Below are 26,344 nucleotides of genomic sequence, written 5' to 3' on the forward strand. Positions count from 1 at the left end.
TTTTCTGTAAGCCAATGAACACCTTCTGAATGGTAACTTTTGGTCATTACAGCCTTGAGCTGGATTTGATGTAGTGAAGTGAAGGTAAAATACACAGGCTTACCAACTCTTGCAATTTGATCATGAGACTCACAATATTTTATCCTTTTTTCTTAAACCCTCCCTCCCCCCCCTTCCTGGAATTATCTGCTTACATGAAAATTTCATCTTTCATTTAAAAAAGTTTCTAACCCTCATGATTGCAGGGAAGAGTTTGAAAATATGACCCAAGCATACCCTTAAGCAGTGGTTTTCAAACTTTTTTTCTGGCGACCCAGTTGAAGAAAACTGTTGATGCCCAGGGCCCAACAGAGCTGGGGATAAGGGTTTGGGAGGGGCTCAGGGTTAAGGTCCTGGGGTGAGGGCTGCAGGGAATGAGGGGTTTGGGGTGTGGGAGGGGGTCAGGGCTGGAGGGGCAGGCTGTGGGGCCGGGGATGAGGAGTTTGGGGTGCAAGAAGGGGCTCTGGGTTTGGGGAGCTCAGGGCTGGGACACGGGATTGGGCTGCGGGATTGAAGCGCAGGAGGGGGTCAGGGCTCTGGGCTGGGGAAGCAGGCTCTTGGGTGGGTCCAGGGATGAGGAGTTTGGGGTGCAGAAAGGGGCTCTGCGTTGGGGAGGGCTCGGGGCTGGCAGCAGGGGGTTGGGGCATGGGTTTACCTCGGGCAGCGGCGCAGTGGGGATGCTAGAGCAGGCTTCCAGCCTGTCCTGGCACTGCAGACTGCGCTGCACCCCAGAAGCAGCCAGCAGCAGGTCCGGCTCCTAGTGGCTCTTGCCTGCAGGCAACGCCCCGCCCTCTCCTCCCCAGCTCCCATTGGCTGGGAACTGGCCAATGGGAGTGTGGAGCTGGTGCTTGGGGCGGGGGGCAGCGTGCGGAGCCCCGTGGTCCCCCTGCCTAGGAGCCGGACCTGCTCCTGGCCCCTTCCGGGCCCAGCGTAGTGTCAGAACAGCTAGGGACTAGCCTGCCTTAGTCAGGCAGCACCACCGACAGGACTTCTAACAGCCTGGTCGGCAGTGCTGACCAGAACCACCGCGACCCAGCGCCTTACATTCCGTGACCCAGTACTGGGTCGTGACCTGCAGTTTGAAACCCACTGCCCTAAAGGCTGAAAAACCAGAAGGCAAATGAAAAGAACCCCAGCTGATTATTTTTCAAGATCTCATTACTTTTTAAGCCAATCTTATAATTTTTGGGTCTAAACGCATTTGAACAATTGGGATTGGCTATACTGGATATCGTATAATGAACTAAAGCAGGGGTCAGCAACCTTTCAGAAGTGGTGTGCCGAGTCTTCATTTATTCACTCTAATTTAAGGTTTCGCATGCCAGTAATACATTTTAACGTTTTTAGAAGGTCTCTTTCTATAAGTCTATATTATATAACTAAACTATTGTACGTAAAGTAAACAAGGTTTTCAAAATGTTTAAGAAGCATCATTTAAAATTAAATGAAAATGCTGATCTTATGCCACCAGCCTGCTCAGCTCGCTGCCAGCCTGGGGTTCTGTTCACCTAGGCTGGCAGCGGGCTGATCAGGGCCTGCGGCCGGGACCCCCGACCTGGGGGGGGGGGGTGTTTCGGGGTCAGGGCAGAGGGCTGGGGGAGGGGCTTCAGGGCAGAAGGCTGGGGGGTGTCGGGGGGTTCAGAGTTCAGGGCAGAGGGCTGGGTGTGTGTTGGGGTGGGGGGGTTCAGGGCAGAGGGCTGGGGTGTGTGGGGTGCAGGGCAGAAGGCTGGGTGAGTGTTGGGGTGGGGTGGGTTCAGGGCAGAGGGCTGGGGGGTGTGGGGGGTGCAGGGCAGAAGGCTGAGTGTGTGTGGGGGTTCAGGGCAGAGGGATGGGGCTGTGGGGTGGGGGTGTTCAGGGCAGAGGGGTGGGGGGGTGCAGGGCAGAAGGCTGGGGTGCTCGGCTCGTGGGGGTGCCCCCAGCCCCCTGCCCTGAGCGGCTCATGGCAGGGGGCTGGAAGGGATATGCCCTGTTCCACCCCCTTCCCCCAGGCTCCGTCCCTACCTCTCTCTGCATCCTCTATGGAGCTGTGTGCACGCTGCCGCTCTTCCCCCTCCTCCTCACTAGGGCCATCAGCTGATTGGTGCAGGGACAGAGAGGAGGAGGGGCTGGAAAGCACCATGCTGGGGGAAGAAGCGGGGGAGGGGGGAAGCTTGGCTGCTGCAGAACCAAGCTTCTGCCTCCTGCCCCCGCAGGGGGGAGCGGTGGGTGGGGGGGCTGAGTGGGGCTGGGGGCCGGGACCTCGGCAGGGAGCTGCGTGCCACTCAGAATCGGCTCGCGTGCCGTAGGTTGCCGACCCCTGAACTAAAGACAATCAGATACTACAATGCTGAGTGGTATAAGAACCTCTACAAAACAGACTCTATGCCACTACCAGTCCCCTCAGTCAAGACTCTTCATCTGATGGAATCTTGTAATTCATAAGTATGAGATTGTATTTTGAACAGGGTTTTTTTTATGTTGTATATCTGGCATAGGTTATGTAACTGCTGCAGTGTTTGGCAACTGTGTAGGCTTTAACATTCTTAACTGTAATTCAAGAAATGGTAGGGGAAGCTTGCTAGACATTGCATATGTGGTGAAGCATTGATGCTTCATGATGAGTAGAGCAAGTTCAAGTGTCGCATCTTGGACGCAAGTGTTTACAGATGTGCTCTATTAAAAGGTTCTGTTATGTACCTTACTCTTGTCCCCTTTTCTTAATATTTAACACTTTTAGGCAATATGATTTTGTAAAACCAGTAAATTTATATGGGGAATTTAGGGAAGACTTAGTACTCTAAACTACTCTTAATCCATTTTAAAAATTGATTAGATTTAAAGTTGGCTTTAATGAAGCTAGAGGGCATGTTATAAGGCAGTGGTTTTCAAACTGCGGTTCGAGACCCAGTACTCGGTCACGGAATGTAAGGCACTGGGTCGCGTTGGCTCTGGTCAGCACTGCCGACTGGGCTGAGCCCCTTCCTGTACCCCAAACCTCTCATCCCTGCCCCAGCAAGGAGCCCCCTCCCACACACTGAACCCCTCATTCCCGGCCCCACCTCGCAGCCCTCACCCCTGCACCCCAACCCTCTGTCCCAGCCCTGAGCCCCTTCCACAAACCCCTCATCCCCAGCTCTGTTGGGTCGTGGGCATCAACAATTTTCTTCAACTAGGTTGCCAGAAAAAAAGTTTGAAAACCACTGTAAGGCATGTTGAACGCAGCATAGAAATGGCTATTATTGAAACACAGCTTTTGTGTTGGGAAGTTTGCATTTAAAGGGAATAATTGTACATGCACATTATAAGTGCTCAGTTAAGTATGTATTTTCAAAACTGGTTAGAGGCATAAAGTGAGATTTGTTCATCTGTTGCCTCTTTATCTGCATTATCATCCCTGACCAATTAATGCTTTACTCCTGGGGGAATTCTGCGCCACTGTATGCATAATTAATGAGCCACGCATTTTTAACTTTTTGTGCAGAAAAAGTCTGCCGGAAAGTTGCTGCAGTTCTGCCTTTTGCCCACCAGAGGGTACTGTGGCGATAGAACAGAGCAGCAGCTCCTGGCCAGCTAGGGAAGAGAGAGAGCCTGCCTTCTTCACAGTGCCTGTCAGGCCAGATCAGGAGACGGGGGATATGGGGAGACAAACAGCATGGGGCTGCTGCAGGGTCAGGCAGGGACTCATAAACGCTAGTGGGGGAGGACAGACTGGGACAGGGGCTGAATGGGAATGGAGGCCAAGGACCACAGGGGAGAGGGGGGCCACATCAGGATGGGGGAAGGGGTGCAGGGCCACATAGGGACAGGGGTTGGCTGAGTAGGGGCACAGACACACATGGGAGTTGGGAGGGGGTGTGTGAGTGGGGGTGGAGGGACACATGGGGACGGGCAGATGTGCCTGACTGAATGGGAGAGGCTAGGGGTCAGCCAGGGTCTACATGGGGGAAGCTCCCTAACAATCCCTCCCCAACCCTAAAAAAAACCCTACTCCATACTTTTCCCACCTATACCCAACAACCCTCCACACTCTGGTTCCTTCCCAGCAATTACTTCCCTCTCCTTCAGCTCCTCCATTATCACTGACTCCCCCAAGCCTTTGCACTGCTTCAAAGGGGTGCAGAAAATACAGTTCTGAATTGTAGTTTAAATTAATTATTCCTCAGAGTTCTGTATTAATATGCCTAGTAAGGAATCTGTTTTGTTGTCTGTATTGTTGTCCGGCATACTTGCTGACAGATACTTTGAAATAAATGACCAAAAATAATTGAAACTGGTGTGATTATATTGTGTTATTTTGACAAATAAAATATGCAGAATTTTGCAGAATTTGAAAATATTGTGTGCAGAATTTTTAATTTTTTTGCACATTTTTAAATTTTTTGGCACAGAATTCCCCCAGGAGTAAATTCTTCAACTCCTTGTTCCCTCTTCTCAGCCCTAGTGGGGGGAAGAGTTGTGGGGGTGAGGCGAGGTTGAGTGGTTTTTTTGGTGGTAAGGGGAGTTGGATTTTGATTTGGTTAAGGGCTCTTTTGCAATTGTGTGTGTTTTTGCAGTTTAATGAAATCTAAGCAGCTTGTTCTTACATTAGAAATTTAGATCTTGTCTTCTCTGAAAAATGACTGTAGAATTAGTGAAATAATGACATTACAGGAATGAAAGCAATCGTTGAGCGGGTCAAGGAGTTTTAGTCCCTGTGGATGTCTTTGTTAAAGACACCATAATTACCACACTTTAAGCTCAAGAGCTCTTAATGAGCATGATCTGAGATGTCCATAGTTTTTTCTGGAGGACTTGCTCTCAGGCCAGACCTGAGATCCTTGATATTTTAGGGAAGAAAACTTGACAGACCATCTATCTACATCTTAAAGATGTAGCAAAACACTGCACAATCTGTTTTTAAAAAACTTGTGTAAGGCACTAATTAAGATGTTTTTTAAATTAAGCTGGTGCAAGTTTGTGTGTACGCACTTATTTTGTTTAATCTTCAGCTTAATCAGTTTTTTTTTTAACGGCACTAAAACTTTTGTAAAACAAAATAAGAATGGCTATGCACAAACTTGCATTAGTTTAATTAAATCAGTTTAAACATACACCTGTATTTAAAAGTGTGTCATCAACGACCTAAAATTGGCTCTTTTTTGCTCTGACAATCTTAACAGTTTTTTCCTCCGTATTTTTCATGTTTAAATAAATGATAGGAAAAGTTCAACATCCTGGGATTTCTGTCTAGATAACACTAGAACACTCTATCCTCATGCATCTTACAACGTCCAAAGGAAAGAGCTGCTTGCCTCCAAGTCCTTGGAGCTTCTGCCTAATAAAATGTGGAATAAGTGAGCCAAGGGTTTCTGGAAGTGGTTAGTCATTCGCTGGGTCTGTTTTTGTAGTTTTCAGGTAAGTTAGCCTGATTGGATGTAGAGGTGCAGCCTACCTTATCTCTAACACTGCTAAACAAGTGCTGAAAAATTTCTGCCTGAAGAGGCTCATACTGTCAATAAAAGCCACCTTTCACTGCTGAAAGGTATTACTTAATGAGGGCTATTTTCATGCCAAACATCAGCTTTCTACTCCAAGTCATTTTGGTGCCTGTTAGAAAAAGGTGTCTCTTACTAATAGGGAAATTTTGTGTTCTCCCTCCCACACATGCTCACCTCGTACTCCCAATGGCTGAACCATTTTTGATCAAAATTCATCTTTGGGCAGAGATCAAGCTTGGAAAATTTCAGTCCCCAAAGTGAAAGTTGGCAGCTTAAGTTACTGTAGCCTTGCGGCTGGAAATAAGATCTCACACAGTTGGACTATCGTGTAGTAGATGTGCACAAGTCAACGGGGTTAAGGTTGTACATTTCACCGTTTTACTTTTTGTGACTTGAATAGCCATGTGCAACCTTAATGTTCGCATTAACGTAGTGTTGTTTTTTATTTTATTACTTTTAGTGTTTTCTCAGTGGTTTTTCTCCAACTTTATGCAGATGTGGAGTGTAGCAGCTGCGAGGTCTGTGGCCAGAACAGGGAAAACCCCACACTGCATTCAGTTTTTGCTTACCATTGAAACTTTTAGTCTATCACATTAAAATATTTAAGTTTGTGATATGGGGTTAATATCTAAAAGCTGTTTAGCGCTTACTGATAAAACATTGTGTCAAGTATCAGAAGGGTAGCCGTGTCAGTCTGGATCTGTAAAAAGCGACAGAGTCTTGTGACATCTTATAGACTAACAGATGTATTGGAGCATAAGCTTTCGTGGGTGAATACCCACTTCGTCAGATGAATATGATGAAGTGGGTATTCATTCACCCACGAAAGCTTATGCTCCAATACGTCTGTTAGTCTATAAGGTGCCACAGGACACTCTGTCACTTTTGATAAAACATTAAAATCCTAATAACATATTGGGAATCTGAGAGTATTTATTAAAGATAGTGTGTTATAAATGGGCCATAAATCAGGAATGCTTAAAGTAAAAGTTGGACTGTCAAAAATAAATAAATAAATAAATAAAATAGGGAAGTCACTTCTGGTTCCAAGTCCCCAGAATCCACTTATAAGTCTTGATCTGTTGCTATGTTAGAGTAAACAGTCCGTTTTTCAGATGACCCACAAATTCAATTTTTTACCAAATTTCACATACTTTTCAGGATATAGTGAGGTTCATTCTAACCATAGATCATAGTGATGTTTTGCAGTTGTGAAGCAACTTCTCTGCTTGGTTAAAGATGTAGAATCTGGAAATATGCCAGATTTACAGTTACAGTGAAAATTTTCCATTCTTGTTGCAGCTTTTAACACCTTATTCTTCATCTGGCCTGTTCTGCATGTGAGACAATTTAATAAAGTAGCAGGACCATTCTCCTAAAGCCAGTAGTAATGGGTTTGGAGGAACACAGACCATTACATTTAATCACCCGGGTAGCAAAAAGACACCAATTAAGTCTTCACTCTTCCTCAGTAGTTTGAAGATTTACCTGAGACTTATTTTTCAGGGTATCCATTAATGAGGGTGTGTTTTGGCAATGTTGGCACTGTAGCTTGACATGACTGTCAAACTGATATTAATACCCTACTTCTAAGAGGGGAAAGATTACGCTTTCTAGAGGAAGTGGTTAGAAAAGAATATAGAAAGGAACCCAGGAATACTGACTTCCGTGCAATTTACCTAGATACTTATATGGCTTCCATTACTGTGGTATATGTGTGCCTCACAGACATTAATGAGTTTATTTTCATAACGTGGTAAATATCATGAGGCCCTCTTTAAGATGAGGAATTGTGAGTTGCCTATGATTGCACAGGAAGTCTTTGGCAGAGCTGGGAATTGAGTCCAGTTCTGAGTCTGTCCACTACGGACCATCCTTCTTTGCCAAGCCGTGGCATTGGTTTACTGTGTGACCTTTGGCACTTCTTTTCCACTCTATAATATGAGGATATTTGCCTATCTTCTATCAATTATTCTGGTGATTATCTAGCTAATATTTGTAAAACTTTGAGAGATCCTGAGAAGAAATCATGATGTAAGTACAGCATATGATTAGTTAACTATTGTAGAGTATTGTATATTTGTACATCAGATAAAACCACTTTGCCAAAATGTTGTCAAATTAGATAGTCCTGACTGATGTTGCAGAGAAGGTGCCTGATGTGTTATGCAGTTCTTTGAAGTATAACTTCTATTTTTCGAGGTTAAAAAAAATTAACAATATATAAAATATGTAGGGATAGAGTAACAGATGCCCCAGTTGATGCTTGCACCAACCAGGAGGACTCCAGTGGTAGGAAACTGAGGCTTTTTTTAGTAGTCAGGGATTTGCAGCAGATTGTGCTTCAGATTGATCAGAAAGCTACTAGTTGAAGGATCATAAGATATGGAGCCCCTGAGCATGCCTCAGGGATAGCACCATGATAGGAGTCTCATTCCAGCATCCTCCTCTTTATCATAAGCTGTTGGGGGGGGGAGTTGACATCTTACCTTCGCATTGCTGCAAACATTTCTCATCTCCCCCTTTCATTTCTGTCTTTAGCATGTGTATGCTCTATCTCTGGACTACTAGAACGTAGAAATCTTACTGGACACTTTAATATGAGGTGATGAGAAGTGTGTGTGTGTGTGTGTGTGTGTGTGTATATATATAATATATATATAAATAAATAAAAACCACCATTCTGTGGGAGAAATGTGAGAGAAAATATAGAGGAAGTAACTAAACTACAAAATGTAGGGGATAGACTATCCTTAAGAGATATTACATTCAGATAAACTCCTCTACATAGGCCACTTTCAAGAAAAGGGACTTGCTAGAGGCATTCACATCCTCCTAATAGTTGAAGGAGCTTCTTTATATGGGATTCACCTTTTGTGGTTTTCTATAAAGAGAAGACAACCCTTTGCATGTGCTGCAAGTTCTTCCTTGATTAGTCTGCAGTTAGTCTTAATCTTGCAAAGTGCAAAATTTAAAATATTTTCTAATAGTTAAATTGTTCTCTAGTGTATTCATGTTTGGAAGGTTTCCTTCCCATTTGGGGGAGAGAAATTTCATTTAAATGAGCTTATTTTCTGGACCACCATTCTGCAATAATCTATGGCCACAAAATAATGGAATATAATGGGGCCTTGATATGGTGTGCTTTTACATACTAGAAGGATCTCAGAGTACAGGAGATATACATATCATAATACCCTGTGCTTTAACTCTGGACCTAAATAAGTGACAGAAAACTTCTTATTGTAATCTGAAAAATAGTATAGTATAAAGTACAGTAACTTCTGTAGGCTTAACTGATGAAAATTTATTTGTATAAGTCTTATTATGACAGTTAACTTTTATGTCATAACTTATTTGTTGACAGTATTAAGTTTAAGTGGCTGAAAGTACTATCTTTGCTCCAAAAGTTAAGGAGCATAATGCCTTATGTAATTGTGCAAATGGTAACTATAGTGACCCGAAATGGTTCATTGACCATATTAAACTTCTTTTTTGGATGCAGTGAACCCTGCCAGTTGCTATTACTTCATTTACTGTAGCACATCCCTTTCCTTCCTAACAGGTTAATTATTTAATTTTAGTGAGTGATTAGAGAATTAAAATTGCATGCTTCTGCTTTCCTGAGGGCATGCAGCCATCACATATCCTTTAATTAACTGATTTGTTTGATATTGTGATTCAGATGTCTAATAACAGATTGGCATAGTTTTCTCTTAATGGATGCACATTTGATAGTAAATATTAAAAGTTAACTAATGGAGATCAGATATTAAGCAGGCTAGTTTTTTAATTGATTAAAAGTACAAATGTTAGCAAGGACTAACTTTGAAGAAGTTGGTGTGCCGAATGAATCTAAAAACCTCAGCTGAGCATATGTTTATATGTACTTAATACATCCAGTGTATGGCACTATGGAGCATGATTGCATGCATAAATAAGAGCAGAGGTTGTGTGGGTTTAGGGCCTGGTCAAAATTTTTATCTTAGAAGTCCATATTCTTTGGCACTCAGTTGTATGCCTATACTAAGTTAAATATGAAAATGTATTGACCGACCTAATTCAAAAAGTTTCCCAGGGACCAGTTTACTGAGGAATCAGTTTAATCATCATCTTCATGCAGTTTTTAGTTGAACTTAAATATAACCAACCATGGCAAAATACATAATGTAAAAATAAACATAAGGCAGCATAGAACAATCATCTATGGCACGTTAACAAAATCAGTATAAAGACAACTTAAATACAGAGTTTTTATGCATTCCCATAAAGCTTTAATGGTCATTCTAGCAAGAATTGCTGTTAAAGTTGCCTAACTGTTGCTGTTGCAATTCCCTGTTTTCACTAAACCATAACTTTCTGTAACTTTCACTTTATAGATTAAAGTTTTCCATCTGTGGTTTCTGCCCAAAGGGAAAAGTTTTTGGAGAGTTTGAGCAAAAACTTTGCATTATTTTAAATCCGTTCTCTGCTATGATGCCTACAAGTTACTTCTGGTATTGGTTAGGCAATTGGTGATGTGAGACTTATTTTTCTGCTAAACTCTGTTAATTTCATTACCTCATCCTCTCACTCCCCCTTTTTGTCTGCTTGTTTGATTATACAAAGTATAATTTTAAAAAAATCCTCATTTTTGAGCAGTGCTGCAGCTAAAATGGTGGTTTGAAAGTTGAACTTTGGCTTGGAAATAGCTCTCAACGAAGAGCAGTGTGAATCTTGGTAAAGAGGAAATTAGTTTTTAATTAGACTATTAGGATAGATGAGTACTTGAGTACATTGAGCACAGTACATTATTGCTAGGGTTAAGTGCATAACTGTACAGCATTTTCTGCTCACCTTGCCCTGATGGCTCCTTCTGGGAGATTGATTTGGGAACCTGGTGTGGCAGCTTCCTAACCACAAGTCTGTAAAGGCTTGCAGGAGATGCCTTCCAGTAGTGCTACTGTTCTATTGGCCTTGAGAGTAGAGATGATTCTTAAGCTTTTGAAATGTTGCTTCCTTTTCTGCAAGAATAGCTACCATTTACATGGCTGTAGGATCATCCATCAGATTGTGCCAGGCTTCACTTAGTTGGCTCAGCTGTGAAGTGGTGTCTGCAACCACTCTGAGCAACATGTAGCCTTCTGGTGAGCATGGGAAGAACCCAGAAGGAGCCATCAGGGCAAGGTGAGCAGAAAATGCTGTATAAAACAGATAATATACATAGGAGGAAAAGAGAGAACATACTCTGGAAAAGGTTAGAAGTGGATAGAAAAAAGTGATACTGCTAACATTGCCTGTGGCATTTTGGAAGAGGATACGAAGGTAAGGGCCGGGTAACCTCTGAGGGCCTATGATCTGTGCAATAGGCTTTTACCTGCTTTTTAATTTCTGGTAAAAGGCTATTTCAAGAGTTAAATTTGTTATTTATACAAGTTGTGGCAGCTGGGTGTAGGGCGGGGTGGGCAAACTTTTTGGCCTGAGGGCCGCTTCAGGTTTCAGAAATTGTATGGAGGGCCGGTTAGATGTGGCAGGCGTGGCCCGGCCCCTCCCCCTATCCGACCCTCCCGCTTCTCGCCCCTGACTGCTCCCCGAGACTCCTGCCCCATCCAACCCCCCCGTCCCCTGACCGCCCCCGGACTCCTGCCCCATTCCCCTTCCCTGTCCCCTGACCACCCCCGGACCTCCTGCCCCTAACTGCCCCCCTGCTGCCCCATCCAACCCCCCTCTCCTTCCTGACTGCCTCCCCCCCCGAGACCCCTGCCCCATCCAACCACCCCTTCTCTTGACCGCCCCCGCCCCTAACTGCCCCCACTTCCCCATCCAACACCCCCTCACCTTCCTGACTGCCCTCCCGGGACCCCTGCCCCATCCAACCACCCCATCTCCCTGTCCCCTGACTGCCCCCGGAATCCCCACCCCTGACTGCCCCCAGACGCCCATCCAACCCCTCCTCTCATTCCTGACTGCCCCCCGGGACCCCTGCCCCATCCAAACACCCCTTCTCCCTGACCGCCCTTGGAACCCTTGCCCCCATTCAACCTCCCTGCCCTCTGACCGCCCCGGCCCCTGACCACCCCCCGAACTCCTCTGCCCTCTATCCAACCCCCCTACCCCGTTCCCTGCTGCCTGGAGCACCGGTGGCTGGCGGCGCAGCTGCACCATGACATGCACCGTGCAGCACAGAGCACTGGTTCAGGTCAGGCTCTGCAGCTGCGCTGCCCCAGGAGCTTACCGCTCCATCGCTCAGAGCATTGCGCCGGTGGCGCAGTAAGCTGAGGCTGCGGGGGAGGGGGAACAGCAGGGGAAGGGCTGGGGGCTAGCCTCCCCAGCCAGGAACTCAGGGGACAGGGAGAATGGGCCCGCGGGCCGTAGTTTGCCCACCTCTGTTGTAGGGGGAGGACGTAGGTTACTGAACATTGAGCAAGGGCGTGTTAATTAGCATGCAAATATAAATTAAACTTTCCCTGAGTGTTGAAAAATGGATAGGTTGGATAACAGCATCTCTTACATCACAGCTTGGTCATGCACATGCCATATTTCCAGTTTCACTAAGATGAAATTATCTGTATAAAAGTGTTTCACTTAATTGTACGCTCGCTGGTGTGGAACACAGGCAACCACATTTAGCAGGAACACTGCCGCTTAGGGGCGCATTCTACATTAAAACACACTAAACACCAGTGGCCCTGTTGTAAGATCTTCACGGTATGTCGTATTTGGGATAACACTTTTAGTTATCAGTCCTGATCTTTACTGTCAGATAGCCCTGAAGAAGGAATAGCATAACTGGTATGAACTCCTAGACCACAGCACTTGTAGCTCAAACCCATCATGTGGCAAAAAGAAGACAGACTAAGCTAGTAGGCCACCATAGAAGCTCGTAGAAGGGGACCAGTGAAATAGTAGCTGCTTGTTGTGTTATGGGCGTAAATCACTCCAATTCAGCATTTCAAGACTGAGCTGGGGATACTGCCATCTCTCTTCTTATCTCCTTTTCTTTTCCTTTCTGGGAGGAAGGTGGGTGTTGGTGACTTGGGGGGCAGAGGTTGAGAAAAATTTTAAGTGAGAAAGGACCCTGATGTGAAGAACTTCTCCTGAGCATAGGAGAGACAGCTAGCTACCGTAACTACTTCTGTGGTTCCACATACCATCTAAGTTCCTGCCCCCTGAAAACAACCTTGTTTAGGGCTATTAAGAGTGAAGATAAAGCTTGCTGATTAGCCTTGCCCACTTAAGTTGCTTTGATCTGAAGGATGTGTACATTTTTGGAGGTACCCGTGGCTTTGAGAACCATAGAGTCTTGGTCCATACACAAACGCATCCACAGCAAGCTTCTCCCTCCCTCTGCTGACAGGATTGTAGCCAGTGAGCTGTGCATCCAGCATAGAACAAACGTACTTTGACAAGAATTACTGACCTCTGCGAGGGAGGAGGTACAGGAGCAGGGAAAAATTGGTATTCGTGTACTAATGCTTTTCCTGAAGCCTTTGGGACAAAATGAAATAGTTATGTTTCCCTATGTGGAGCTCCACTGAAGGAGTTTTCCTTCCCTTAATACAAAGCCTGCAAGCAAGTTCAGTTATGACCCAGGTTTTGATAGGGAACAGACTGGTTGGTTCAGAAACTGGTTTGTTGTTGTCTCCATGATGGATCCTAACTGGGAGGAAGCTGGGTATCAGGAGCTGGAGCTGTTTTTCTGAACCTCCAAATATTTCCAATGTATTGCACAGCAAAGTTGGCGGTAGCAACACTACTGACTGCTGGAGTGGGTGAAGTCACTGAACATGGCTGGTGAGGGGTGAAACTCTGTAGAAATGTTTTGGGGGCATTTGCCCTTTTTATAAGCAGTGCAGTCCATTCAGAATTCCTGAGAAACTCCTCTTCCAGTGGAAAATAATTCTTTCCAAAGGTGTGCATGCCCAAATTCAAACAAACAAACAAAAAAACACCCTGTTCTCTGTGGAGGCAGCGTGTGGGGAGGATGTGTTTGTTCAATAAACATGCCGGTTGGAATAGGTTTCATGTTCCAAAAAAGCACTCTCTTTCCATCCTCTGTGTTTGGGCAGAAGTACCAGGAGCAGCTCTCCTTCCATTATCTGGTATTGGGCAAAAATACTGAGAGCAGAGAATCCAACTCAGCAGGAATAACCAGTGCATCACTTTATCACTTTTGACTTACATTTTCCATAGGATTTTGTATTGACCAGAAGTTGCCCCTTTATAACTTAGGTAATTAAAAAGTTCAAATTGCTAAATCTGAAATCCTTTAAAATAGTTGCTTTAGTATTACAAAAATTGCTGAGTTTATGAATTTAATGCCTTCTAAAATGACAGTACCCAGAGTGTTCTAGGTGAAATATCGCTAACTTCCAATGCACTAAGAATATGTTCTCAATTAACTTGAGTATTTATGAACTTTTTATTTAAAAATGTAATATAGGATTTGATTTGAAATTGACTCTTCCTTTCTTTTATACTAAGATTGGTTTTGAGGGGTGAGCAGGAGGTACCAGACTCGATGAGTTTCCATCGAAATGTCGGAAAAGTCAAGCCAGAGCACAAAAGCAAAGGATGGAAAAACAAAGTATGCAACACTCAGTCTATTTAATACTTACAAGGGAAAGTCATTGGAAACACAGAAAACCACAGGTGAGTAAATTGAGTTGACTTATTTTTATGTTCTGTAACTCTGCTAGTAAGTACAGTTATATTTGAGATTGGTCATGTGGAGTATGTGATGTAAATGCAACAAGATGTCAAATTGTATGTTATAGAAAGCTGCTAGATGGAAAGCATGGTAGCAAAGACTTTAGTTTTAATATTACTTATGGTTACTTGTAACATAGTTCTTCAATTTCGGGGGTCAGAGCACTCCTTCCATTCCTATAGTAAGTGGAGTTGTAGTCTTAAGGTATAAATAATACTTTATAAAAATATGGTTGCATTTTACTGTTGTCTACTTGCAGTCTTTGTAGCAATGTAATAAAATGGAGACAGCTAAGAGGAAAACAATGGTATGATAATAGCATATTCACCTTTGTGGCTGTATTGTGAGCCTTCTGCTTCAGGGTATTGCTAATCTCCCCATACAACGCAAACAAACTTTTTTGTTGAATTGGACTTAGTTGATTTAGTTCCTAAAGCAGAGATCTTTGATCTCCTGTTTTTTGCTGGATTTTGTTTAATTGGTTCTTAATCCCCATTGGTGGAAAAAGTTCTGTTTCGCTTTTTTAACTAGTGAGACAAGGAATGGGTACCTTCCATTTCAGGTCCTCTGACAGAGCTACAGAGAGCTTGTGGAGTGTCTGTCTGCAATATGCCAGATTAAACCAATGTAGTTACTCTTTCATTAAAAGTAAGGTTAATCATATTGTTTCCCTAATATGACACTCAAATTCCCTGAGAGCCTTGAATTTTAGGTCTGAATTGAACCAGGCAAATGTTAGAAGGAATGTTGACTGTTAGTTATATTTTTAAGTTACCATTCTATCTTTGAAGACCCTCTTTTAAGTATGTTTAAATGGACATAGTTAACTTTGAAAATTGTATCTAATAATATTGCAGTTAATCTGTTCCAAGTAACCTCTGAGATTACTATAATTTGGAAGATGTTAGAGAATTTTTTTCAGTTTATTTGTGCCTTTGAATAGTATACGGTCACTTTCATTGTTTTGGTCAGTTGCAATTTCTCTTAAAGTGATATCATTTTCATTCCACGCTGTGGTGGGAAACCCATCTACATGTTCTTTCTGAAGTCCTGCAAAAGGATCTTTGCCATATCTAAAGGGTTTTTTTAGTTTTGAAACATTTCTGTAAATTTGGGGCTCATATCCTCTATTTTCAGTTTGATCCTGAGGACATCAGAATAAATTAGCTTCAAAACTACGAAAACTATTTCAGAACTCTTCTAAGCAAGGAATTTATAACTCCTGCTTGACAGTGAGATGTAGATTTCAAGGGACTTGCTTTTTAATCTTGAGTGCCCCTTTTTTTTTTTTTTTTTAAATATTGTGGTAAAACAATTTTTTCTTCTACTAAATCTGTAGCTTTACATGAACATTGTGAATTTTAAGGAAAAAAGTGAAAATTAATGTTTTCTTCTTTTTGGCATACAGTTGCTGCACGCCATGGATTACAGAGTCTTGGAAAAGTTGCCATTTCACGGAGGATGCCTCCCCCTGCTAACCTCCCTAGTCTCAAAGCAGAGAACAAAGGCAATGATCCTAATGTAATCATTGTGCCTAAAGATGGCACAGGATGGGCTTCTAAACAGGAACAGCATGAGGAAGAAAAGTAAGCGACAACAGAACAACTTACTGATTTCATTCAGTATAACTTGTGAAAGTCCTGTCATACTGCAAACACCTTAATGAAGGCCAGAGGAAAAATAGGAAGTTGGTGGCTGTGTGACAAAAAGCCTAAAATGTCGGGATATTATCATAGAGGAAATAATGCCATATTAATTGTTGGCAGGGAGGCTTTCACCACATGAGGCTGGTTGAAATGAATTTCATTATTCTTACACTGGAGACAGTATGCCTACATATATTCCAAATGAAGAGCTATAACTTTTTCAGTGCTGTTCACAAATTTAACTATTATGGCTGTGTTTTTATCTATATTACAACTGTTATCTGCCTCTCCTCTAGTAGTATTTCCTTTAAGTGTTAACCAGGTCTCAAGTCATTTAGGGATTCATAGGTTAAAACCAACACCTTTTCAGTCGTCATCTTTTTAAAACAAAAACAAAAATTAAGCAAAATTCTGCTTTATTTTAGATGTAATTTTGTATCCTATCTAGTTTAATTGCTATCTTCCTGTGCACCAAAATACTGCAAATATAATATTGAAGTCTCATCTTGGCAGCTGTTTCTTACATATCAAATCTCACTTAATTTACTGACCATAGATCTTCATTATTCTGGTATTACTTCTCTCATCGCTTAAAGGGGGGAGTATAAAGGGATGGGAGGCAGTGACTAATAAAGTACTTACATTTACCTTTGAGTGGTGTCATCTTAAGTATTTTGATGCATGGCTAAACAGTAGCCAATATTGGGTAAACATAATTCAGTTTTATGTCTTACAGTTTGCTCAGAAGAGAAGACTTGTAGAGTAAATTACTGTTCATTTCCAGAATGTTGCATCCATATCAGGATTTTAGGACATAGCATGACAATAAGTAAACCTGTGTTCATACTGGGTGTACAATTGTGTTGCAGATTAGGACTTCAGTTCCTAGTTCTTCCAATGCCATAATTATCACAGGCACAAGTGAGCAGAATAAGTTAATACTTCTGACAAAATTGCTCATTCTGTCCTGAGAACAAATCTCTCCTCCATCCGTGAAGAATGAGTGCGTTTCTTTTCATTTCAGACAACCAGAAGTGCCGCAGACACAGCCAAAACCTGTAGTTCCTGCTCCTCCAGAAGTAGCTCCTGTTGCCAAATCATGGGCCAGTACCAAGCAAGGTGGGCAAGGCGATGGTAAGTGAAGTTTAAAGTGGAGGAAACCCAGGCTGGCCCAGTGGTCTAGTATTTGTGCTTGGCACTGCTATGTGGGAGATCTGGGCTCAATATTCTTTTGGTCCTGTCTCTTGTTCCCTAGGACAGCAGGGGCTGAGAGTGTTGTGAAGACAACTTCCTTGCCTCTAAGGTGAGGGAGTGCCTTGTCACTCAAGTGAATCCCTGAAGCCAACTTAGCAGTAGTGTTATTGATTGGTTTCACAGGGAATTTTACAGCCCTCCTTTGCTGGCGTTCCTGGGGAAGATGATGGCTGGGGTGCAAGTCCTTGAATATGGCAGGGTTAAGAGAGGAAGGAAAATAAAGAAATTCTCAGCCCGTGGCAGGGATGTGTGTAGCTCTTCTCTGGCATGGGAGGGGGAACAGTAAACACCCAGTGGTCAAGCTAATCGTGTATATCAGGTCGGCAATGTTTGGCACGCGGCTCGCCAGGGTAAGCACCCTAGCGGGCTGGGCCAGTTTATTTACCTGCTGACGCGGCAGGTTCGGCCGATCGCGGCCCCCACTCGTCGCGGTTCGCCGTCCCGGGCCAATGGGGGTGGCGGGAAGCGGCGCGGGCGAGGGATGTGCTGGCCGCGGCTTCCTGCCGCCCCCATTGGCCCGGGACGGCGAACCGCGGCGAGTGGGGGCCGCGATCGGCCGAACCTGCCGCGTCAGCAGGTAAATAAACTGGCCCGGCCCGCTAGGGTGCTTACCCTGGCGAGCCGCGTGCCAAACGTTGCCGACCCCTGGTGTATATGTTTAGCATAAACCAAAAATCTGGAACCATGAAGTTTAGTAACTGCAGTTCAAACAGCATATCTGCTACAAGATGGTTTTTTCCACTTGTTGCTGTGTATAGCTCTTGCAGTATTTTTAAAGCCAAAGAGTATTGACTCAAGTAGTTTTCCTGGGAAAGAATTAATAGTGGTGTTTTTTTTCTTACAATATGAAAGAAATGGTAGATTATGTCCATGAATGTGAATCTTAAGTTCTTCAGCATTTTCATTACTATTCTAGGATAAAAGTTTGACCTTTTACTATCAGTAATTGACCAGAGAAATAACACACTTTTATTAGACAATGAATCAGGAAGCAATTTTGTTTACAACACAGAAAATAAGTCATGATCCCTTTTATTGGCTTAATTTTGAGAGATCTGCTTGTAAGCCTCTTCTGACTGAATAACAGATTTGGTTGCAGCATTGTGGTGATCTGTCTTTGTCCAAACCATCCTCATAGTGTGAACTTACTCTGAAAGATCAATGGAAATAACTTCTGAGCCTCTGTTATTGTAGGCATAGACATAGTTTTTGCATGTTTTAATGTATTCTTGTACATAAGGTCTTTGGATGCTGTATTGTGGGGCAAATATTAGGATCAAGTTGGCAATTCTAGATTGTTGGCATCCCACTGCCCTTCCTAAAGTTTAATATGGCATCCATCCTTGAATATAGGAAATCTCTCACTCCAAAACTAGATCTGATACAGTAACTCCTCACTTAAAGTCGTCCCAGTTAACGTTGTTGTTTTTTTGTTACATTGTTGATCAATTAGAGAACATGCTCATTTAAAGTTCATAGAATCATAGACTTTAAGGTCAGAAGGGACCATTATGATCATCTAGTCTGACCTCCTGCACAGTGCAGGCCACAGAATCTCACCCACCCACTCCTGTATCAAACCTGTGTCTGAGCCATTGAAGTCCTCAAATCATGGTTTAAAGACTTCAAGGTGCAGAGAATCTTCCAGCAAGTGACCCGTGTAATGCTCCCTTATAACATTGTTTAGCAGTCACCTACTTTGTCCACTGCTTGCAGAAAGAGCAGCCCACTGGAGCTAGCTGGTGGGGGCTTGGAACCAGGGTGGACCGGCAGCCCTCCATCAACTCCCTGCTCCCCTAAGTTCCCTGTGCGGCAGCCGCCCAGCAGGCTATCAATTGCTGGCAGTTCAGCTGTCACCCCCCACCCCCCCACTGCCATGTACTGCTCCTGTCCTCTGCCTTGGAACTGCTCCCGGGAGCCTCCTGCTTGCTGTGCAAGGGAGGGGGGAGGAAAGGGGTGCTAATGTCAGGGTGTCCCCCTCCCCCCTGCTCCTGCCCCCCACTTACCCCATCTCCATAGAGGCGGGGACGACAGGGCTCAGGAAGGAGGAAGCTTTCTGGCAGCAGCGGCTGTCTCAACTTGCTAATCTACTTAAAAAGGCAATGTACTTAGAGTGAGGTCAGTGTACTTAAAGGGCAATGCTCATGTCTCCCCTCCCTCCTTTTGTGCTGTCTTGTAGAGTGTGAGGCTACATTAACAACAATGTGTTAACCCTTGAGGGCTCAGCCGAGTGCTAGTTCATCATTTAGCCAGTAAGGCATTCCCTGGGAAATATCCCACCCTCTTCCACCCTCTGACTTCACCACCTCAACCAAGCTTCATAATCATCATTGCTGTGTATAGTATTAAATCGTTTGTTTAAAACACACACATAGATATAGATAGTCTTTTGTCTGATGAAAAAAATTTCCCTGGAACATAGCCCCTTCCCCCTATTTACATTAATTCTTATGGGGAAAGTGGATTCACTTAACATCGTTTCGCTTAAAGTCGCATTTTTCAAGAACATAACTACAACGTTAAGCGAGGAGTTACTGTAGTTTGTCTTGCGTGAGTGTCCTGTGAGTGGGATAAGATCTGACTCATACTGGGTTACACATCACCCTTCTGCAGTAAAACCTTCTTCTTTGAGGTGGCAAAGGAATTAGACTATGCTTGGTGACATCGAGATGCATACAGATGATGTCTATTTGAATTTAGTTAATGATTTTATAGCTGTCTTGAGAACTAAACCAGATGGTTGTCTCATCTCATGCAACTAGCCACGATATGGTGTTTGGACAGGAAGTTGATATTTTGGGGAATAGGGAAATTATACTTTTTGTCTTGGACTGATTCCAATATCCTTCAGTTTGAGATTGCAGATGAACCTGCCATACAAGTTATGAACTTATATTTCCGGCCTGTTCTTGGTTGATGGAACTTGTGCATTTCTAGCTGTCTCTTGGGGAGAATAAAATTCAGCTGACTGATCCTTCATGATATAATAGGATTTTTTTCTTGTCTGTTGATAAGTGTTCCTTAAATTCCCTCTCCACAGCTCCATTCTTGTCTCTCGCTATGTTTTATGTTTATAATGTGAAAAATTAACTAAGAAGGAAAGACTTCTAGAGCTCAGAAGCTTTGTGCAATGCCTGACCAGTTGCAGCATATCTTTAGATCTTGTTGTGTAGGAGATAAAGAAAAATGTAGTTGTCTCAACACCATCTTTAAAGTCTCTAACAGCTGAAATGTTCACTAGCTGACAGTGGTTATTTCAGATTGACTCCACTTGCTTTGATTGTCAAGTTTATCACTAAGGAAACTGTTACTTTGCAGACAGAATCGCTTGATTCAGACTTTATGGTCACACAGGCAGTATTTTGAAGATGCATAAACATTTACCACCACCACCTCCCAAATCCTGCTTACTGTAAGACATCCTGGAAAAGTTGCTTTTGCCTCATAGGAGCAGCTGTATGAAGTGACTTCTACTGCCTGCCACTCACTGTTAGCAGTAGGAAATGTCTTCTCAGTAATAGCAGGGCTTCCAGAGACCCCAATCTGCTGACCCCCATGATAAAGCTTAAAAAATATATATATATACATCTTGGCAAAGTGAGGATTGGTTATACCAGAGCTTTCAAGATCCCCAAACGGTTAATCATGGGGGGAAATGTTGGGTGTTTGCCCTCTTTCCTTGTTTGTATAAAGAAAGCATGAAAGATTCTTTTGAGAACTTTGGTTTGTGCTTCATTCTTACCTCACAACATCAAGAATATAGTCTTATCTTCCCTTCAGAACAAAAAGGGGCTCCTTGGAGGACCAGAGAATGATTGCAAGCTTTCTTTACCTTCAGCTGAAGGGTTGGGGATTTGGAAACATTCAAAGATCTGTCCTTCTAACTTGTTTTGACAAAGAAAAAGGTTTAAACAGTTTGACTAAAAGTCACTTCCGTTCTCAATTAAACTTCATTTCCTTGGCATTTGGAATGTTATAGTCCTACTAGATCTGCAGTTCATATCATCTTATACATAACCAAGAAAGATTATCTTAATTTCCAATTTTAAATTTTTGTTTTAAGTAAAATCTATCTACGGCTTCTTTACATATCATAAAGCAAAATGGCACAAACACTTCCCCCCCCGCCCCCCTTTGCAGTTAATTTTAAGCTAGCCTCCATGCTCAATTTTACTGAACTATTTTCTTGAGGAAGCTAGTTAGAAAGTACCTAACATCCTAAAAATTTCCCTTCTGAAGGTTTAGTGTTACCATACTAATTTTTGGTAGAGTTCTTCCAAGAGGATCTTAAGCTTAAAGTTTATTGTGATCACTGTTGTTAACTCAACCACAGGTTGTTTCTTAAACATGCTACCTTAAACTAAGCCAAGAGTAGTGTTTGCGTACTCCAGAAGTAGCTAATTCAAGAAGCTGGCATTCATGATGTTGAGAAATTGCTTATTCAAGCTGTCCCCATGTGACATAATACCAGTTAATATTTTAGGTAGTTCAAATGATCCATTATTGCTATTCTAGCACTTTTTTTGTCCTCTTATCTTGATCCAGCTAACATTATGTACAACAAGAAAGTAAATTGGCTCAGTGGATTTAACTACTCCTGGTATTCAGTAGTGAATATGGAATTTCACAAACGATTATTTTAAACTTGGATGAAATACGCAGTTTTGTTTTATTTGAAAAATAGTATAGCTTTTTAAAGTAAAACTTTATGGTTGGCAAGCTATAGGGTCCTATTTTCTAAACTATATTCATTATTGAAACTTGTAACACTGTTTTTTTGTAATTGTCTAGGTCCAAGTGTCCCAGTAAACAGTTATTTCCAGCAAGAGTTTCCCAGTCTGCAGGCAGCTGGGGATCAGGAAAAGTCAGGGAAAGAGAAAGATGCACCTGAAGAGCCCTATGGACCTGGACCCAGTTTACGGCCACAAAGTAGGTATACCTTAAAAGTCTTGTGAAGATGCATGCCAAATTTTCATTTGTGTAGCGGTGTGAGACTGACTCACTACGGTGCCTCCTGCTGGTTGTGCTGGGAAGGGTGCCTTTTACTAGCGGGGTGTCACTTGCTGTTACTTCCACTTCCTCTACCGTCTCCACCATCTGGACCCGGGTCGCTCCTGGACTGCAGTGTCCTCTTCGGGACACGGCCCTTCGGCTGTGCCCCAGCCCGCTGTCTCCCTCCTTTCTGGGGGCAGGCGGTCCTCAGTCCTTCCACTTGCCTCAGTAGCCAACTGCAGTCTCTAGTCTTGCCCCTGGCTTCAGGGGCAAACTGCAGTCTGGATTTAGGCCACTCTCCTCATTGGCAAGTAGGGGTAAAGGGGAGCAAGGACCCAGGCCTGGCCGCTACTCTGGGTCCTGGCCCAGGGACCCTATAGCTGGCAACCACTTACTGCCCCTCCTCCTATTCCCACTGCCTACTTTCCCTGGGCCACTTCCCCTGTAGCCCTAGCATCTTCCCTGCCCTTACTTCAGGGCCTTAGTCTGGCCATGGTCAGCCAAGAGCTCCCCTATTGTTCCGGTACCCTGCCCAGCACTGCAGTATCTCCGATGCTCCTCAGCAGACAGTCCTTCCCCTTTGCCCTCCAGGAAGAGACTGCCTTTGCTCTACTGAGCAGCCTTTTATATATGAGCTGCACCAGCAAGCCTTCTCTTGATTGGCTCTTCCAGTGAGCCCTTTCCTGATTGGCGGGGTTCTGCGCAACCTCTCCAAGGCTGCCTTAACCCTTCTCCCCGGTGTGGGGCAGCTGCCCCACCACAATTTGGTATAGGGTTTTACTAAGGATTTCTGGTGTGCACTATGAAATAAATGGAATGTTGTCATTTAGAAGTTCAAACACTCAACAGAAAATTGACAAACGTGAATTGGCCTAAATTCTACATTACATACACTTGCAGATTTGTATGAGCATGTTCTTCCAGATTATATTTTCATACCTGTCTGCCTCAGTATATTGTCAGCTTTTTTGTTTACTCATTTTACTTTTCTTTGAATCTACAACCTTGTGTTTGTCTTATTTAAATATCAGTGTTTACCTTTTACTGAGAGATTACTCTGGGGAAATTTTCACACTTTCACTTCTGTTCCAGCACAATGTCTACATATAGAAATAAGATACATTAATATTTCCCTTAGTCCTAGGCTATGGTTCCCTTCAGAGGTTCCCAAACTGTGGTCAACTGTCCACTCATGGTCCAAAGAGTACTTGCTAGTCACATTCAAATGGTGCTGGCACCTTCTTATTTCTAGTTGCTAAATGTCATGACAAATAAAAAATACTTTGCTAATATTATTCACCATGTGAGCAGTTCATGGAGTTACCAAAGGGTGGCTGGTTACATAAGCACAAATGGGAGGAAGTGTGGTCTGCAGAACTGTGAATGGGAGGAAAGTTGGTCTACAAGATATTCTCTGATAAGATATGGTCCGTACTTTGAAAGTTTGAGACACTCTGACTAAGACTTTAACAAGCTGAACCTCTCTCACCTGCAGAGAGCTAGATGTGGCCAGAACAAATCAAGGCCACACAGCACCTACAGGAGGTTGCTTTCATCTCAGAAGTAGTGTGTGAGTGAGCTGTGTAGCCGCTGGGGCTTGGGAGTCAGGAACCACACCTTTGATTCCAGCAATACTGTTCCTTACAGGAAAACAAAGTGACTTTTTTTTCTTCTCCACTTAAAATTCATCATCCTTGTCCCAATCAAATGATCATGGGAAGTATTTTCTGTACTGTAGCTGCCACCTGTGCAGCCATTATGTTGGTGTAGTAGGGCACTTAAATTGGTGGGACAAGGCTGTAGTGTGTACACTGACATAATTAGGTCCATATAAGGCAGATTAGGTGGACCTAAATGTAGTGTAAACCAGGCCTGAGGCAGGTAGTAGTCAGAAAAAGGGATTTTGGCTTCCATAGCTCCTTTAAACCATTCTCCCCCTTCCCTTAGCATTCACATCTCCATTTTTTTCCTACCTGTCTTCTATACACCCGCCACTGGTACCTCTGACTGAAGCAGTATATTTGATCAGAATCTAAGCTGGTTTGCGGGTGAAGAATAAACCAGCAAGGAGTGGGAGAAAGTAGGAAAATTTGCCTTGCCTGTCTAATGTTCCAGTCTCAATTTCTTCTGCATAGTCGTCATGGATTTTTTGCTAGATCTCCATGTTTCTTTGAGGACAGCTCTTATAGCTAGTGCTTCCTGTCCACCCCTTTGTATAACAGATGGTGGAATCTGTCTGGGAGCTTCTAGATACACCTCTACCCCAATATAACACGACCCGATATAACACGAATTCGGATATAATGCAGTAAAGCAGTGCTCCGGCAGGGGGCGGCGCTGCGCACTCGGTTGGATCAAAACAAGTTCGATATAACGCGGTAAGATTTTTTTGGCTCCCGAGGACAGCGTTATATGGGGTAGAGGTGTACTTGGATTCTGCCTAGAAAACTGATACCCCTCCTAAGTCATCCCATAAGCTGTGGAGCGTAGAGCAGGCTAGCCAGTTTAAATTTCATCGCTGGAAGTTCTCAGAGAAGAGCAATCTGGAGATGGGCTGAGGAGGAATGGGAACCAACAATCCCTTTATCTGCAGTGGCTGCCACCTGCCTGAATAACAGACTACAAGGCATGTTCCTCATTTGCACTGGTGTTGCTACATCACAGAAAACAATTTGATAAGAAGTGTTATTTACTTTGTTACAAATCAGAAGCATATTTAAAGTTGTGCTTGTCTTTCTCCCCTACTGGTTCCTTCCATGCAGATGTTGCTAGTTGGAGAGAAGGTGGAGTTAAGAATCTCAACACCCCAAATTCTCCAACTGATCAAGAAGTTAAGCCTCTTGGCCAAGAAGATGGTAGTGCAACAGGACCAGTAGAACAGAATGATGTCCCCAAGGCAGCAGAGAAAAGGGATATTCGGGTAACACAGCCACCTCAACCCAAGCTGAATGGTCAGCAACAACCTGCTGTCTCTTCCCAGTACAAAGCAATGATGCCACCCTATGTAAGTAACTACTGTATCTTATATAAGTATCGGTGTGAGTGGTTGACTCAATAGGATACTAACATTAGATAGTTAACCTGAAACATCATCTTCCTTCTCTGGGGCACTTATTGGCTTGGTTTCTAAATGGTGCACAAATCAAGAAAAAAAGTTAACTCTTTTTGTTCTTCTTTGTACAGAGGTTTTGGGACTGTGTGGGTTTTTCTTCCTCTTCTCTTCCCATTAAGGTGGTTTATAGGTGCTATTCCTAGGGGAAAGCTTGCACACCTCCTTTTCCAAGAGCAAGTTCTATTGACATATTAAAGCCAGCCCCAGCCTTCTGGCAGGAGGTTACTTGGTTTGTAATTTAGTCTCATACTGCCTGATCTTCCTATTAGACCATATCTTTCCTATGGAAAGAGAATCTGGTGTGCAGCCACAGCTGATATCCACTGACAAGCATTAATGTATATGGAGCCCTGTCATGACTCCATCTGTCTTTAGTTTCAACATGTCATGCAGGGCAACTACCTACCTTTAAGTGAGGGAATTGTAATTTGTGAGCTCAACCCACTATTTAAGTCTCCTTGGATTGTAAAACAGAATCTCCTTGGATTGTAAGACAGAATCTTTCTTTCATAAGGGCTTCTGTAGTAGTGGCATTGGCAGTTCTAATGAAGCTATATTTTTAAATCAGTTTTTCCTATATCTAAAAGCCAGTTTGGTAATTTTTGGCTTCCTTTCCTAGATGTTTAATCAATATCCTAGAATGGCATATCCTGCAATGCAGGGTCCCAGCAGGTTCCCTACTTCATCTGAGGCTAGCAGGTAATAACTTTCATAAATACTAGAATTGCATGAGTAGTGACCAAATATATGTCACTATGTAAAACCATGGTGCGCCCACACCTTGAATGCTGTGTCCAGTTCTGGTCAGTCCATCTCAGAAAGGATATAGTGGATCTGGAAAAGATTCAGAGAAGAGCATTGAAGATGATCAGGAGTTTAGAATGGCTTCTATACAAGGAGAAACTAAAAAGATTAGGATTGTTCAGCTAAGAAAAGACACCAGTGGGGAGATATGAGAGAGATCTATAAAATCATGAATGGTGTGGAAAAAGTGAATAGAGAAGTATCGTTTACCCTTTCCCACAATATATCTGTTAGCCAAGATGGTCAGGGATGCAACCCTAAAGCTCTGAGTGCCAGAAGAGGGGAGGGGGAAGATGGGATGAATCCTTCCAACTGACCTGTTCTGTATACTCCCCCTGAATCTCTGGTACTG

General features: G+C 43.3%; 1 protein-coding gene across 1 annotated transcript in view; it reads left to right on the forward strand.

The window, feature by feature from the left end:
• Window positions 1–26,344, forward strand: part of PRRC2C (proline rich coiled-coil 2C) — a 112,498-nt gene that overhangs the window by 14,252 nt on the left and 71,902 nt on the right. The window contains 6 exon segments of the mRNA XM_065409932.1: window positions 13,959–14,126; window positions 15,593–15,770; window positions 16,855–16,973; window positions 21,891–22,013; window positions 24,839–25,080; window positions 25,808–25,887. Coding sequence (XP_065266004.1) covers window positions 14,012–14,126; window positions 15,593–15,770; window positions 16,855–16,973; window positions 21,891–22,013; window positions 24,839–25,080; window positions 25,808–25,887 — 857 coding nt within the window. The 5' untranslated portion in view covers window positions 13,959–14,011.

This window comes from Emys orbicularis, chromosome 8 (assembly GCF_028017835.1).
Source record: "Emys orbicularis isolate rEmyOrb1 chromosome 8, rEmyOrb1.hap1, whole genome shotgun sequence".
In the NCBI taxonomy this organism is placed as follows: domain Eukaryota; kingdom Metazoa; phylum Chordata; order Testudines; family Emydidae; genus Emys; species Emys orbicularis.